The following is a 13,658-nucleotide window of genomic DNA, read 5'->3' as shown; positions in this document are numbered from 1 at the left end:
ATAACTTTCAATAACTCAACTTTCAATGTCCTTTACGTTTAGATTTAAACTCATTATTTTATAGCAATATACCAAGAGCAATATCCTTAACTCCCAACCAATAATAAAACAATATTTATGTTGTAAACAGTAAAATTATATTTTGTTGTTTTTTTATAAATTAAAACATTTTCTTAGAAAATCGTTTCTTAAATTATCACAGTTTTTAAAGCTTCTTTTGTTTTTTATAACAGAAAATATTTGACAGAAATAAAAGACATCTGACGAAGATGATCAAAGTTTTCTGTAACTAAGCTTGGGCCCAACGATCTTGCATGTAGGCAGGAACACAGTCAGCAGCCGAGGTCCAAAAGAAAGTACCTTGTTCGGTGCGAACAAAGTGAACAGGTACAGTGGTGGTGTAATCAAATTCCTTTTCACTTTCATAAGATTCATTGATGTCATTTTCACAGGATTCCATTGAAGCACAATCTGATGTTTCCAGACTTGCATTGCGGCTATTTTCCAAAGATTCAAAGGATTCCATAGAGTCAGCAGTTACAGCTTTCTTCGATTTGCTTTGTGTTTTGAAGATTTGTTTAAACAGCTTCTTCATACTGTAGCTTTTCTTCTGGGAGATGGTGATATCCATGGTTTGGTATTGGTTTTGTGTAATTTCTACGCACATTTTGAATGTTGATTTTGTTCGTCGGTGTTCTTTATCAAATGGGAATGATGCTGTTTCGTTCGATTCGTTGGCCTTTTATACCATCAGGAAATTGAAAAGGACATGCAGGTAAATGAAAATATACCAGTTTCTATACAACAGCTAGTGTCGATGTATTGCTATTGTGTTTATCAACCTTTCTGACCGTGGGAACGTCTAGTGAAGTGTTTGAGGATCAATTTTGGAGATAATGATTTATTCGTTTGTTGTTGCTTTTGGTGCACTTATTGTGGTAGGTTGTGCACGTGTAAAAGTATTTTATTCCAGGTAAAGTAAATACTTTTTAACTAAAAACTGCAATTTCATTCTTCGAAACAGTTTCCCACGCCAAACCGTTCTAGAGCCAACAATTGTGAATGCACGTGTTTTGTTTTTCGAGGTAGGCCAAGGAGCTAAAACTCATTTGTAATAATCATTAAGTTAGGAACCTTGCATTCTCTGTGTATCTTCTTATGGGATCTAATTTACTCGTGCTGAAAGCGTGATAACTTGTGTAAATAGAAAGTAATTGCAAGATGAAACATGAACTTTGTAGAAAGTGTTTACATTTTCATACTTTGTTAGGAAACCACTATTCATACCTGAGCATCTTTTATAGAAATTATGCATGAATATTGCATAGGAGCCACACAAAGAAGAAGTGCCAACGTCATTTTCCTGTTGTGATGTAATTAATTATTAATTGATCGTCAATTTAAGTGGAGGATATCGTGAGAGAAGTGACTTAATTGGACGCAACAGAATAAAACAGTAGGATATTACTCCGTGTAGGACTATTTTTATTATTTTATTTCAGTAGGTTAATCTGTAGAAAATTTTACCATGATGTTGGCGTCAACATCTGAATAAAATTAAGCATCATAGTCTCTTCAATTAATAGAACCATAGACAAATGGTATAGACATAGAAATAGAAGCGAAATTTTCTGCTCCCAGGGTTGGCGTTAGTCAAGTGTTTTCGCATTCAGTTTGGTCGAATGTTTCAGCTTTCTCAATATTCACCTTATTTGGAAATAACTCCCATATACCTTTTCGTCCGATTACCAAATATGCTATATCTGTCCAATTTTGATGAAATGTGGAATGTGTAACGGAATTCGGTCTAGAAATAAATGTGCCAAGTTATTTCGAAATTTGTTCAGATCTCCCATATAGTTCCCATATATATTTTCTGTCGATTTCATCCATTTGATTCACGAAACACGTTATATATGCCTGATTTTAATGTTCAATATTCACAGTGGTGTATGGTATCATATAGTCGGCCCCGCCCGACATTGACCCTTTCCTTACTGGTTTAATGAAATACTAGTTACCAATGATACCGAACATTTTCATAAAATACGAAAAAAGACAGTGGTAATATATAGACATCGGATTTTGCATATTTGCATATTTTTTATTAATAAAGATACGAAAATTCTGATTGGACCAAAATTCGTTTTGAAGAAAACTGAATGCAATGACAGGCTCATATTTTTCATTTTTTTGCATATTTGCATATTTTGCATATGCACAAGATATGCAAAAAATATGCAAAATATGCAAAAAATATGCAAAATATGCAAAAAATATGCAAAATATGCAAAAAATATGCAAAATATGCAAGTAATTTTTTTGACAAAAATCATCAAATTAAATTTGGAAACTCATCAAAAAGTGTTTCAAATTAAGTTTATTGCCGTTAAACGTCGATTTCTTAGCAGATTATCATGTTATTAATTATTATTCCGCCACAGCAATAAATCTGGACTAAAAGACTTAGAAAATTTCCTATAACCCAGCCTTCTTATTACAACATAAGTTGCTTTCTAATACAAATTTGTTCAAAAACTCAATTAGAAATGTCAAAATGTACGTATCCAAATATGTTGATAGTTTCTGCTCGGCCAAAATTGTCTGACAGAATAACAAATGAGCTAGAAATTAAGACTAAGAAAATATTGAATATTACATAAAATCTTTCATATTTTATTAAAATCATATAAAAAATATCATCATGAATATTTCCCTCTGAATTTTCCACACGGAAAATAATTTTAAAAGGTGAAATTCTTTTAAAATCAATATTTGTTAAAAGTTGAAAACTACTAGATTCGCTTCATTATGGCGTTTCTAGTCGAATCGACACAAATATTCCCTTTTTAGGCATAAATACGGAAATAAAAAATTGTGAAATTGGGGAAAGGAAACAAATTCTGCACGGAATTTTTATTCATGATTTCACTGATAACTATATTTTAATACCCTAAGGGTATTATGTCTTAGTGAATGAGTTTGCAACATCCAAAAGGAAACGAAATAGACCCACAGTTCCTTTTGATGATCTGCATAGATTCGCGCTTATCCATCTCGCCATGTCTTTTTGAAAACAAAGCACAGGTCACATTTATAGACCACTTCGCTTAAAAATTGGGATTGTTTGGCCCTAGGGCGATCCCTATTTTGGTAGGAATCGATTCAGATTTGGCGGTGTCCGAATTATCAAACTGTTCGGATTAACGAATTGTAAGGAAAATAAATTATTTTATATGATTAAATCACTCGTGGAAGTTATATAATAATACTTTTTTTAAATTGTAATTGCTAATAACGAACAATTAAATGAGAGTGCTATACGTTTAAAAAATAGTGCGATTATTCTACACGACAATCCGGAAAAAGAACAGCCAGTAAAGAAAGGGTCAAAGTCGGGCGGGGCCGACTATATGATACCCTACACCACTGTGAATATGTAAAATATAAATCGGAGCTATATCCAATACTTAACAGAGTTCGATATAATTTGTCACATTTATTTCCCGATCGAATTAAGTCACACAATCCAAATATCATTGAAATCGGACTTATGTAGCGTGTTTGGTGCAGCAAATACGCGAAATCGGCCGAAAATATATATAGGAGCTATATCAAAATCTGAACCGATTTCGATATAATTTGGCACATTTAGTTCTAGACTGAAATCAGTCACACATTCAAAATTTCATCGAAATCGGACATATATAGCGTGTTTGGTACAGAAAATTTAGTCACACATTTAAAATGACATCAAAATTGGACGTATATAGCGTGTTTGGTGCAGCAAATACGCGAAATCGGCCGAAAATATATATAGGAGCTATATCCTAATCTGAACCGATTTCGATATAATTTGACACATTTATTTCTAGACCGAATTCAGTCACACATTCCAAATTTCATCGAAATGGGAAATATGTAGCGTGTTTGGTACAGAAAATACGTGAAATCGGTCACAAATATATATGGGAGCTATATCCAAATCTGAACCGATTTCGAAGTAATTTGGCACACTTATTTCTAGACCAAATTGAGTCAAACTTATTTCTAGACCAAATTGAGTCAAACATTCTAAATTTCATCAAAATCGGACGTATATAGATTGTTTGATGTAGCAAATACGCGAAATCGGCCGAAAATATATATAGGAGCTATATCAAAATCTGAACCGATTTCGATATAATTTGGCACATTTAGTTCTAGACTGAAATCAGTCACACATTCAAAATTTCATCGAAATCGGACATATATAGCGTGTTTGGTACAGAAAATTTAGTCACACATTTAAAATGACATCAAAATTGGACGTATATAGCGTGTTTGGTGCAGCAAATACGCGAAATCGGCCGAAAATATATATAGGAGCTATATCCTAATCTGAACCGATTTCGATATAATTTGACACATTTATTTCTAGACCGAATTCAGTCACACATTCCAAATTTCATCGAAATGGGAAATATGTAGCGTGTTTGGTACAGAAAATACGTGAAATCGGTCACAAATATATATGGGAGCTATATCCAAATCTGAACCGATTTCGAAGTAATTTGGCACACTTATTTCTAGACCAAATTGAGTCAAACTTATTTCTAGACCAAATTGAGTCAAACATTCTAAATTTCATCAAAATCGGACGTATATAGATTGTTTGATGTAGCAAATACGTGAAATCGGGCGAAAATATATATGGGAGCTATATCAAAATCTGAACCGATTTCGATATAATTTGGCACATTTAGTTCTAGACTGAATTCAGTCACACATTCAAAATTTCATCGAAATCGGACATATATAGCGTGTTTGGTACAGAAAATTTAGTCACACATTTAAAATGACATCAAAATTGGACGTACAGTATCGGCCAAAACTAAAGCACCCCCTCAGTAAATTTTTTTGAAATGATAATTTTTTTATGAAAACTAAATTATAAATTTATTTTTTATTTTTCTTTTTATTTATTTATATCTTTATAATTGAAAAATACAAAAATAAGGAGATCAGAATTTAATAAACAAAAGTTAAAATTTAAAAAACATTTTAGGTCGCAAATATAAGCGGACAAAACTAAAGCACCCCCCGATTTGAGGTACAGCAAAAACTATTGAAATCAATATTTCGTTGCTTATCCTCTATTCTGGATGACACAATCACATCTTTTAGGCCTAAAGGATACTAAATTATTAATTATTGCAGGCGAAATAATCGGTTTTCGGAAAATTTAGCTTAAATTCTCAAAATACTGAAAATCGGAAGGTACCGTTATATGGAGGCTATACCCAAACGTGGACCCAGGTCCACGATTTTTGGTGGATATGTTTTGTGACCACTAAGAACCCTAAGTACCAAATTACAGCTAATTTAGTAGGAAAATGTGGCTTAAATATCCAAAATACCGAAGATCGGAAGGTACCGCTATAAGGGGGCTATACCAAAACATTAGCCGATATTGTTCATATTCATCCAAAAATTATGCTACAGCATTCTCTGGTCAAATACTAAATCCCTTAGGTTTAAAAATTAGCAACAGAACGAATTGCAGAAGAACGGTGGCGCCGGCTTATTCAGTCGACGACAAGCAAAAAACCTTCCGCCTACAGCGTCTTTGCAATATTTAGGATTTAACGGTTGCCCATTTGGTCCAAGCCTTTTACCATCTGAATACTTTAAATTAAACATAGATTCATCGGAAAACAGTTCAAATGGGTCTTGGCGAATGCCAGTCTGGCTCCTTCATTTTTAGTCGATATGAAAGGTTTTTTTTTGCTGGTCGTCGACTGAATAAGCCGCCGTCTATCGTTCTTCTGCAATTCGTTCTTTTGCTAATTTTTAAACGTTAGCGTATTGTATTTGACTAGTGGATGCTGTAGCATCATTTTTGGATGAATATGAACAATATCGGCTAATGTTTTGGTATAGCCCCCTTATAGCGGTACCTTCCGATCTTCGGTATTTCGGATATTTAAGCCACATTTTCCTACTAAATTAGCTGTAATTTGGTACTTAGGGTTCCTAGCGGTCACAAAACATATCTACCAAAAATCGTGGACCTGGGTCCACGTTTGGGTATAGCCTCCATATAACGGTACCTTCCGATTTTCAGTATTTTGAGGATTTAAGCTAAATTTTCCGAAAATCAATTATTTCGCCTGCAGTAATTAATAATTTAGTATCTTCTATACCAAAAAGATGTGATTGTGTCATTCTGAATAGAGGATACGCAACGAAATATTAATTCGAAATATTGATTTCAATAGTATTTGTTGTACCTCAAATTGGGGGGTGCTTTAGTTTTGTCCGCTTATATTTGCGACCTAAAATATTTTTTGAATTTTAACTTTTGTTTATTAAATTCTGAATTCCTTATTTTTGTATTTTTCAATTATAAAGATATAAATAAATAAAAAGAAAAATAAAGTATAAATTTATAATTTAGTTTTCATAAAAAAAATTATCATTTCAAAAAAATTTACTGAGGGGGTGCTTTAGTTTTGGCCGATACTGTATATAGCGTGTTTGGTGCAGCAAATACGTGAAATCGGGCGAAAATATATATGGGAGCTATATCTAATCTGAACCTATTTTCACCAAAGCAATAGCGTTCTTCCTATGGCTTAAAAATTGTAGTCCCCAATTTTCAGCTGAATCGGACAAAAAATGCGACCTGTACGTTGCGAACAAAAATACATGGACAGACGGACAGACATGCATAAATTGACTCAGAAAGTGATTATATGTATATCCCCAAAACGAACTATGGATCTATTTCGTTTCCTTTTGTATGTTACATACAAATGCATAAAGACATAATACCCCTTACCACAGTGTGGTACAGGGTATAAATAGCGATGTCTAACTCTAGCTCCTTTGTTTTTCTGCTAGACAATTTTGGCCGATTATAGTGATAGTTTCTATCACCATATTTGGACATTTCTGATTGAATTTTTGAAATTTTTCCATTATCTATCTACATTTGTATAGGAAGCAAATTATGTTGTAATAGAAATGCTGGGTTATTTGACATTTTCTCACCTTGTGAAAACTGATTTAAGTCTTGTTAGTCTAGATTTATTGCTGTGGCGGAATATCTGAAGAGTCTCAATAACATAATAATCTGCAAAAAACTATGTTAGACGTCAAAAAACTTAATTTATAATGCTTTTTTGATGTTTTTTTTGTCAAAAAAACACTTGCATATTTAGCATATTTTTTGCATATTTTGCATATTTTTTGCATATATTTTGCATATTTTTTGCATATATTTTGCATATTTTTTGCATATTTTTGATATGACCCCAAATATCGAAAAATTGACCCTCAAAACGCCTAGATCTAAAATTTGAGTCCAATCGGGTAAGAAATAAAAAACATGCTAAAATCCGATGTCTAGTAATATATTAACTTATCTACAATAAAGCCATTACCGTGGGACTGACTGTTGAAGAACTTTGTACAGTGTTTTGTACCTGCACGCCACAAACCTCCAATTTATAAATGTACTGGAACAACTGAACAGACGCCATAAATTTGTGCTAATAATAAATGCCTTTCTATGTTTGGATGAGTTCAATAAGTGACAGATATCACTCAATAAAATGCATTAGTTGAACAATCAAAGCCAGATCCAATGCGACTTCAACATTCCAGATACAAATCAGACTATGCAGAGCACAGAAAATACTGCACTGTACAGAACACATTAGAGTATTAGGTAGCCAATAACCGCTCACTATCTGTATGTGATAGACCGGGAATAACGTTTGCTCGAATTTCTCTAGCTTACAAAAATATTCAGGACAAGTACCTCACTTTCCAAATATTAGATGTTAAAAAAAACAGAACTAATTGGATACATGATAAACTACAAACAATTTTTCTTATATGATTTTTAATAGGAATAAACTTGTCTTTTACCAATAATGAATTGCATTTTAATATAATTTAATTAGGTTTTATGTTATTTATTATTATTTTATAATAGCGGCCGGTCTCTAATCAAACAACGGAACATCTATTGAAACAAACTGACACTTGAAGCGCGAGCCTAAAACGTAAAACAATTTTGTTATTTGTAGCTCTTGTGATCACTTTCAAGGGCAAAGTTTGTGTTGTTATTACTCTCCCACAAAATATATACCTAGATTCTTTACAAATAAAATATACAACACTCATCACTACGTCTTGTGCCACTATGGTGCGTGGGAAATATTTCGAAGTGATTGTATATCACTTTGTATTGCAAAGGTATTTTATGTTTCGGAAAACCCATTGCACGTGCACAACACAATTAACCAATAACACATATAAATATTTCAAATCCTTATCAGGATCATGAATGGTCACAAAATGTTTCACTAGACGTTCCCACGATTAGAAAGGTAGTACAGCACAAGAACAAAAGAAAAATACCATATATTGTTTCGAAACTGGTAGACTTTCTTTTACCTGCATGTCCTTTTAGTTCATCTTCTGAGGGTATATAAGGCCAAAGGATTCAACGAAACAATATCATTCTCATTTGATTTGTCTTCTTGTAAAGAACACCGAACTACATCAAGATTTAAAATGTGCGTAGAAGTTACACAAAACCAATACCAATCCATGGATATCACCATCTCCCAGAAGAAAAGCTCCAGCATGAAGAGGCTGTTTAAACAAAGGAATGGACCGACATAGACCATGGGGGTGCCATAGGGGGTTTTTACACCCTTCGGGCTGTTTTCTCAAGAAGTATGAACTTGCCCCTGAAACAACTTTTACCATCGTAATTGCGGCAGCGAATGTAAGTTGCTTCAACAAAAACCAAAGTGATTCAATAGCAGGTCTTAAAGTGAACTTATCCAAAATTTTGTGTGGGAGGTACGGGATGGAGTGGACAAATATAGTCCATATTCGAACCTGATCTATATCTGGTAGATATTATGAGAATGTGTAAAGTGTGAACCAAATCGGTCACTCCCATCAAGAGTTATCGTGCGCACAATTTTTCCGAATATTTTTGAACTTTTGTGGGGTAGGTACCTGAAGGAGTGGACCGATTTGGCTTATCTACGAACTTAAACTAAGTTAGTAAACAATATTACGAAAGCCAAATTTTGGCCGGAATCGGCATTTCCGTTCGAGAACATGGTGTCATAGGGTTTGTTTTCCAACTTTCAGGCTATTTTTTCAGGAAGTATGGACTTACCCCTGAGGAAACTTGTACCTTCGTATATGGGACAGTGAATACAAGATGTTACAACAAAAGCCGAGGCGATTCGAGAGCAGGTCCTAAACTGAACTTTTCCGAAATTTTGTGTGGGATGTACTCGAAGGAGTTTGCCGATTGAGTCCATATTGGAACCTCATCTAAGTCTGGTAGAAATTTCATAATGTGCAAAGTATGGACCAAATCGGTTACTCCCTTCAAGAGTTATCGTACGCACAAATTTTCCGAACATTTTCGACCTTTTGTGGGGGAGGTACCGGAAGGAGTGGACCGATATAGTCCATCTTTGAACTTTAACTAAGTTTGGACAAAATATTATGAAAGCCAAATTTTGGACCGAATCGGCAGATCCGTTCGAGAGTTATCTTGCGCTCCAACCACTACACACGGTGTCATAGGGTTTTTTGTAACTTTCAGGCTATTTTCTCAGGAAGTATGGACTTGCCCCTAATGAAACTTACAGCGTCGTATAAAGGACATCGAATACAACTTGCGTAAACAAAAATCAAAGAGATTCGAGACCAGGTCCTAAACCGAACTTTTCCGAAATTTTGTGTGGGAGGTACCCGAAGGAGTGGACCGATTGAGTCCATATTGAAACCTCATCTAAGTTTGGTAGAAATTACACGATGTGCAAAGTATGGACCAAATCGGTTATTCCCTACAAGAGTTATCGTGCGCACAAGTTTTGCGACAATTTTTGAATATTTGTGGGGGAGGTACCTGAAGGAGTGGAACTATATGGCCCATCTTCGAACTTAAATCGAATCTGGACAAAATATTTCGATACCCAAAATTTGAACCGAATCGATTGATCCGTTCGAGAGTTATCGTGCGCACCAGCCAGCCAGACAGACGGACAGACAGACAGACAGACGGACGGACATTGCTAGATCTACTCAAAATTGTCTGAAACGGATATCGTACAAACTTACTTGGGGTCTAAAACCATTATTTCGATGAGGCACATTTTTGGTCGTATCAAAGTGTAAATACCCCCTTTAGCCTAAAGGCTGAGGGTATAATGAAGTAAAAATTTGGCTCACATTCAACATCAGCCCTACATGGCGAAAAACAAAAATGTTTTACAATCGATGAATCCGAGTTTCACCCATTCAGAATTCGCGAACTGTTAACATATTCTATATAGTATGATATACATTCTTTAAAATGAAGTGTTTTAGGAGGAATCCCATAAGGTCGACCATTAAAATTAATTTACGTGGAAGCTGTGTTGGCATCAATATAGAAAAATAGGTAAAAATGGGTTGAAGCCAACAAGTTTTTTTATGCTCCCTTCCGATTTCTGGCTTAACCTTAAATTTTATAGATATATGCCCAAAGAAAGACTCAAAGAATACTTCATGGGCAATATGATGCTAGTGTATAATTTTTCGATATATCCACTGCATCCACCTAAAATTGATGCTGACATTTTGTAGCCGGAATTTCTGGGTTTTTTGAATTGTTTTAATAATTCGGACGCGCAACAAGATAATATTCAAAACTCATAATAGGATTATAAAACTAGTGATTTTACGTCGTTTAATGCATATCTCATGAGTGTGCTCCTTACAGCATCCTAGTAATTGGAGTCTAAAGGCCAATATTTGATGCGTGAATTTTTTAAAAAACCTATTTTTTGAGTTTAAAATTTACAAGTGCCATTCAATTTCGTTTGAAACCCGCGTCAATTTAGTTTTTTTACGCGACGGTTCTAATGAAGCGTTCCGCGATCGAATTCATCTACTAAAACCGCGGATATAGATACCTTGAAAATCGGAAAATCAACAAAAATATATTTTGACAAATCCGCGCACTAAACCGCGATTTTCTTTAAAATTGTTTACATAAATGGAATCCTTTATTCGCAATTATAATATTTGCGAAAACACGTGTCATAAAAAAACAGAGATACGCGGGTAATATGGGTATTTCGCCAAAAATTGAATGTGGAGGCACATCCGTGGTTTTTGAAGAATCTATTTGAAATAGGTGTATATTGACGTATTTTTGATGGGCGCTGATGAAACCGCATGCGCATCAAAATCGTATGCACATTGCGCGACTTTTACCAACTTTAAGGTTTTTTGCAGTGCATGATGCAACTGGCGGCACACAATGGCCGCTGACTGAAACATCGAAATATGCATAAATATTGAAAGACATTGATTCGCTTTATCCAAGATCGGATGCGCATCAACCGACTTTAACTAATTCGCGAGTTACAGGCTTTTTAATTTTCATATCTTTTAAATGATAGTAATTTCAATATTACTCTTAATTTCCTATCCTTATAAGTTATCACAGTATGCAGTTAAGCTTTCACGATGGTAAAACATATATTTTGATAAAGTTTTAGCAGAATACTTTAATTTATGTATTAGATTTTAGCGAAATAGTTGGATAACTCTCAAATATTTTTTTCTAATTTTTCGAAACAATCCAAAAAATATATTTGTAACAATATTTTCCACCAATGAGTTGTTTCTCTTTTGTTGTTGTTATAATATGCAATTTATAAAGCCAATGTTTATAATTTTGGTTTCACATTTTTTTACGCGTTGTCTAGTTTCTGTACTTATTTTTAATATAGTTTTTAGAGGTTTATAAGGACTCTGAGTTATTATAATTTGAATTTATTGTCAGATTTTTTTAATTTTTTTTATTTTCCGCGAAAATAAAAACACATTTTGGAAATTTTGGTGCATCTACGGATGGATATCAAATGCTGTTACTGATATATGCTTACATTTTCTCAATAAAAAAAATAAGAAATTTTAAAATATTTTTTTCTTTATAAGAGGATAAAAACCGCTATAACTTTTGCGAGCATCGGACAATTTCGTGAACGCGAGCAGATTTGAAACCAGATTTTTTTCCTTTAACTGTATACCAAAAATCGTAGATGTGCTCGCGAAAATTTTTTTTAATTTTTTTCAAATGGAATTGCAAAGGAATTTTGTTATTTGCCATATATGTATACAAAAGTTCAAAACCACAAAAATTAAGAGATTTTATTTTTTATTGTTGAATTGCTGTTACAAAAATTTTCAAAAACAAAATATCGCAAGAATGTTTGTTTGTTTATAAGCCAAAGTATTGGCCGTAATATGCTACCAACATTCAATAAATACAAATAAACGTCTTGTTTTGAACCCAGTAACACTTACAGTCAGTCTAAAATTACGATTGAATGCTAAACAACACCCTAAAACTTAACAACAACTATGCAGAATATTGCTCAAAAACCTAAATTGTTCATTATATTTATACTTTCAAATATGTTGGACAATAATACCAATGTAGTTAAATAGTTCTCTGTAATACTTCTTGTAAATATTTTACATATTTCTTAAAATAATTAAAAAAGTTTAAAAATTTTTCTCAAAATTTAAAAAATGTGTAACATAAGCAAATAGTCTGTGCGAACGAAAATCATTTCGGGGGGCTACGTCGGTGCTCACAAAGAGTATTGTAACAATCTTAACACCAACCAATAGTAAAAACTATTGTTAAGTTTTAAATAGTAAAATTATATTTTCTAATAAATAATTAATTGTAATAAATATTTAAATAAATAAATATTTTGTTGTAAATTAAATTATTTTCTTGGAAAATAGTTTTCTTAAATTATCACAGTTTTTAAAGCTTGTTTTGTTTCTATAACAGCTAACAATTCTCAGAAATGGAAGACCTATGCAGAAGGTGATCAAAGTTTTCAGTAACTAAGCTTGGGCCCAACGATCTTGCATGTATGCAGGAACACAGTCAACAGCTGAGGTCCAAAAGAATGTACCCTGTTCGGTGCGAACAAAGTGAACAGGTACAGCGGAGGGGTAATCAAATTCCTTTTTAGTTTCATAATATTTATTGATGTCATTTTCATAGGACTCCCTTGAAGCACAATCTGACGATTCAAGACTGCCATTGTGGCTATTTTCCAAAGACACGAAGGATTCCATTGAGTCAGCAGTAATAGCTTTCTTGGATTTGCTTTGTGTTTTGAAGATTTGTTTAAGCAGCTTCTTCATGGTGGGGCTTTTCTTCTGGGAGATGGTGATATCCATGGTTTGATATTGGTTTTGTGAGATTTCGACGCACATTTTGAATGTTGGTTTTATTCCGTGTTCGTTACAAGAAGACAAATCAAATGGAAATGATACTGTTTTGTTGGATTCTTTGGTCTTATATACCCTCAGAAGATAGACAAAAGGACATGCAGGTTAAATAAACTCTACCAGTTTCGAAACAATAGATGGTGTTTTTCTATTGTTCTTGTGCTGCTCTACCTTTCTAATCGTGGGAACGTCTAGTGAGCATCCATAATCCTGATAAGGATTCCAAATTTGTTGTTGTGTTTTGTGTTATGCACGTGCAGGCAGTTTTCCTAAACCATAAAATACCTTTACAATGAATACCGAAATACTATCACTTGGAAATGTTT

The 13,658-nt window shown here is 33.6% G+C and overlaps 2 protein-coding genes across 2 annotated transcripts; both read right to left on the bottom strand.

Moving 5' to 3' along the window:
• Window positions 1-289: 289 nt before the first annotated feature.
• LOC141398172 (enhancer of split m4 protein-like) lies at window positions 290-595 on the bottom strand. The gene has a single exon (XM_073975405.1). The coding sequence runs from the start codon at window positions 593-595 to the stop codon at window positions 290-292; it is 306 nt and encodes a 101-aa protein (XP_073831506.1).
• A 12,344-nt stretch (window positions 596-12,939) lies between these two features.
• On the bottom strand, window positions 12,940-13,317 carry LOC141398171 (enhancer of split m4 protein-like). Its single transcript, XM_073975403.1, has one exon. It carries the CDS (start codon window positions 13,315-13,317, stop codon window positions 12,940-12,942), a length of 378 nt encoding a protein of 125 aa, XP_073831504.1.
• Window positions 13,318-13,658: the final 341 nt, after the last annotated feature.

Source organism: Musca autumnalis, unplaced genomic scaffold, assembly GCF_047663935.1.
Source record: "Musca autumnalis isolate F117 unplaced genomic scaffold, ASM4766393v1 scaffold_3, whole genome shotgun sequence".
Taxonomy (NCBI): Eukaryota; Metazoa; Arthropoda; class Insecta; order Diptera; family Muscidae; genus Musca; species Musca autumnalis.
This window is presented reverse-complemented; position numbering and strand designations above follow the sequence as displayed.

Bases quoted from the DNA above. Each gene is read 5' to 3' on its own strand.
- LOC141398172 (XM_073975405.1), bottom strand. From the start codon at position 595: ATGAAGAAGCTGTTTAAACAAATCTTCAAAACACAAAGCAAATCGAAG.
- LOC141398171 (XM_073975403.1), bottom strand. From the start codon at position 13,317: ATGTGCGTCGAAATCTCACAAAACCAATATCAAACCATGGATATCACC.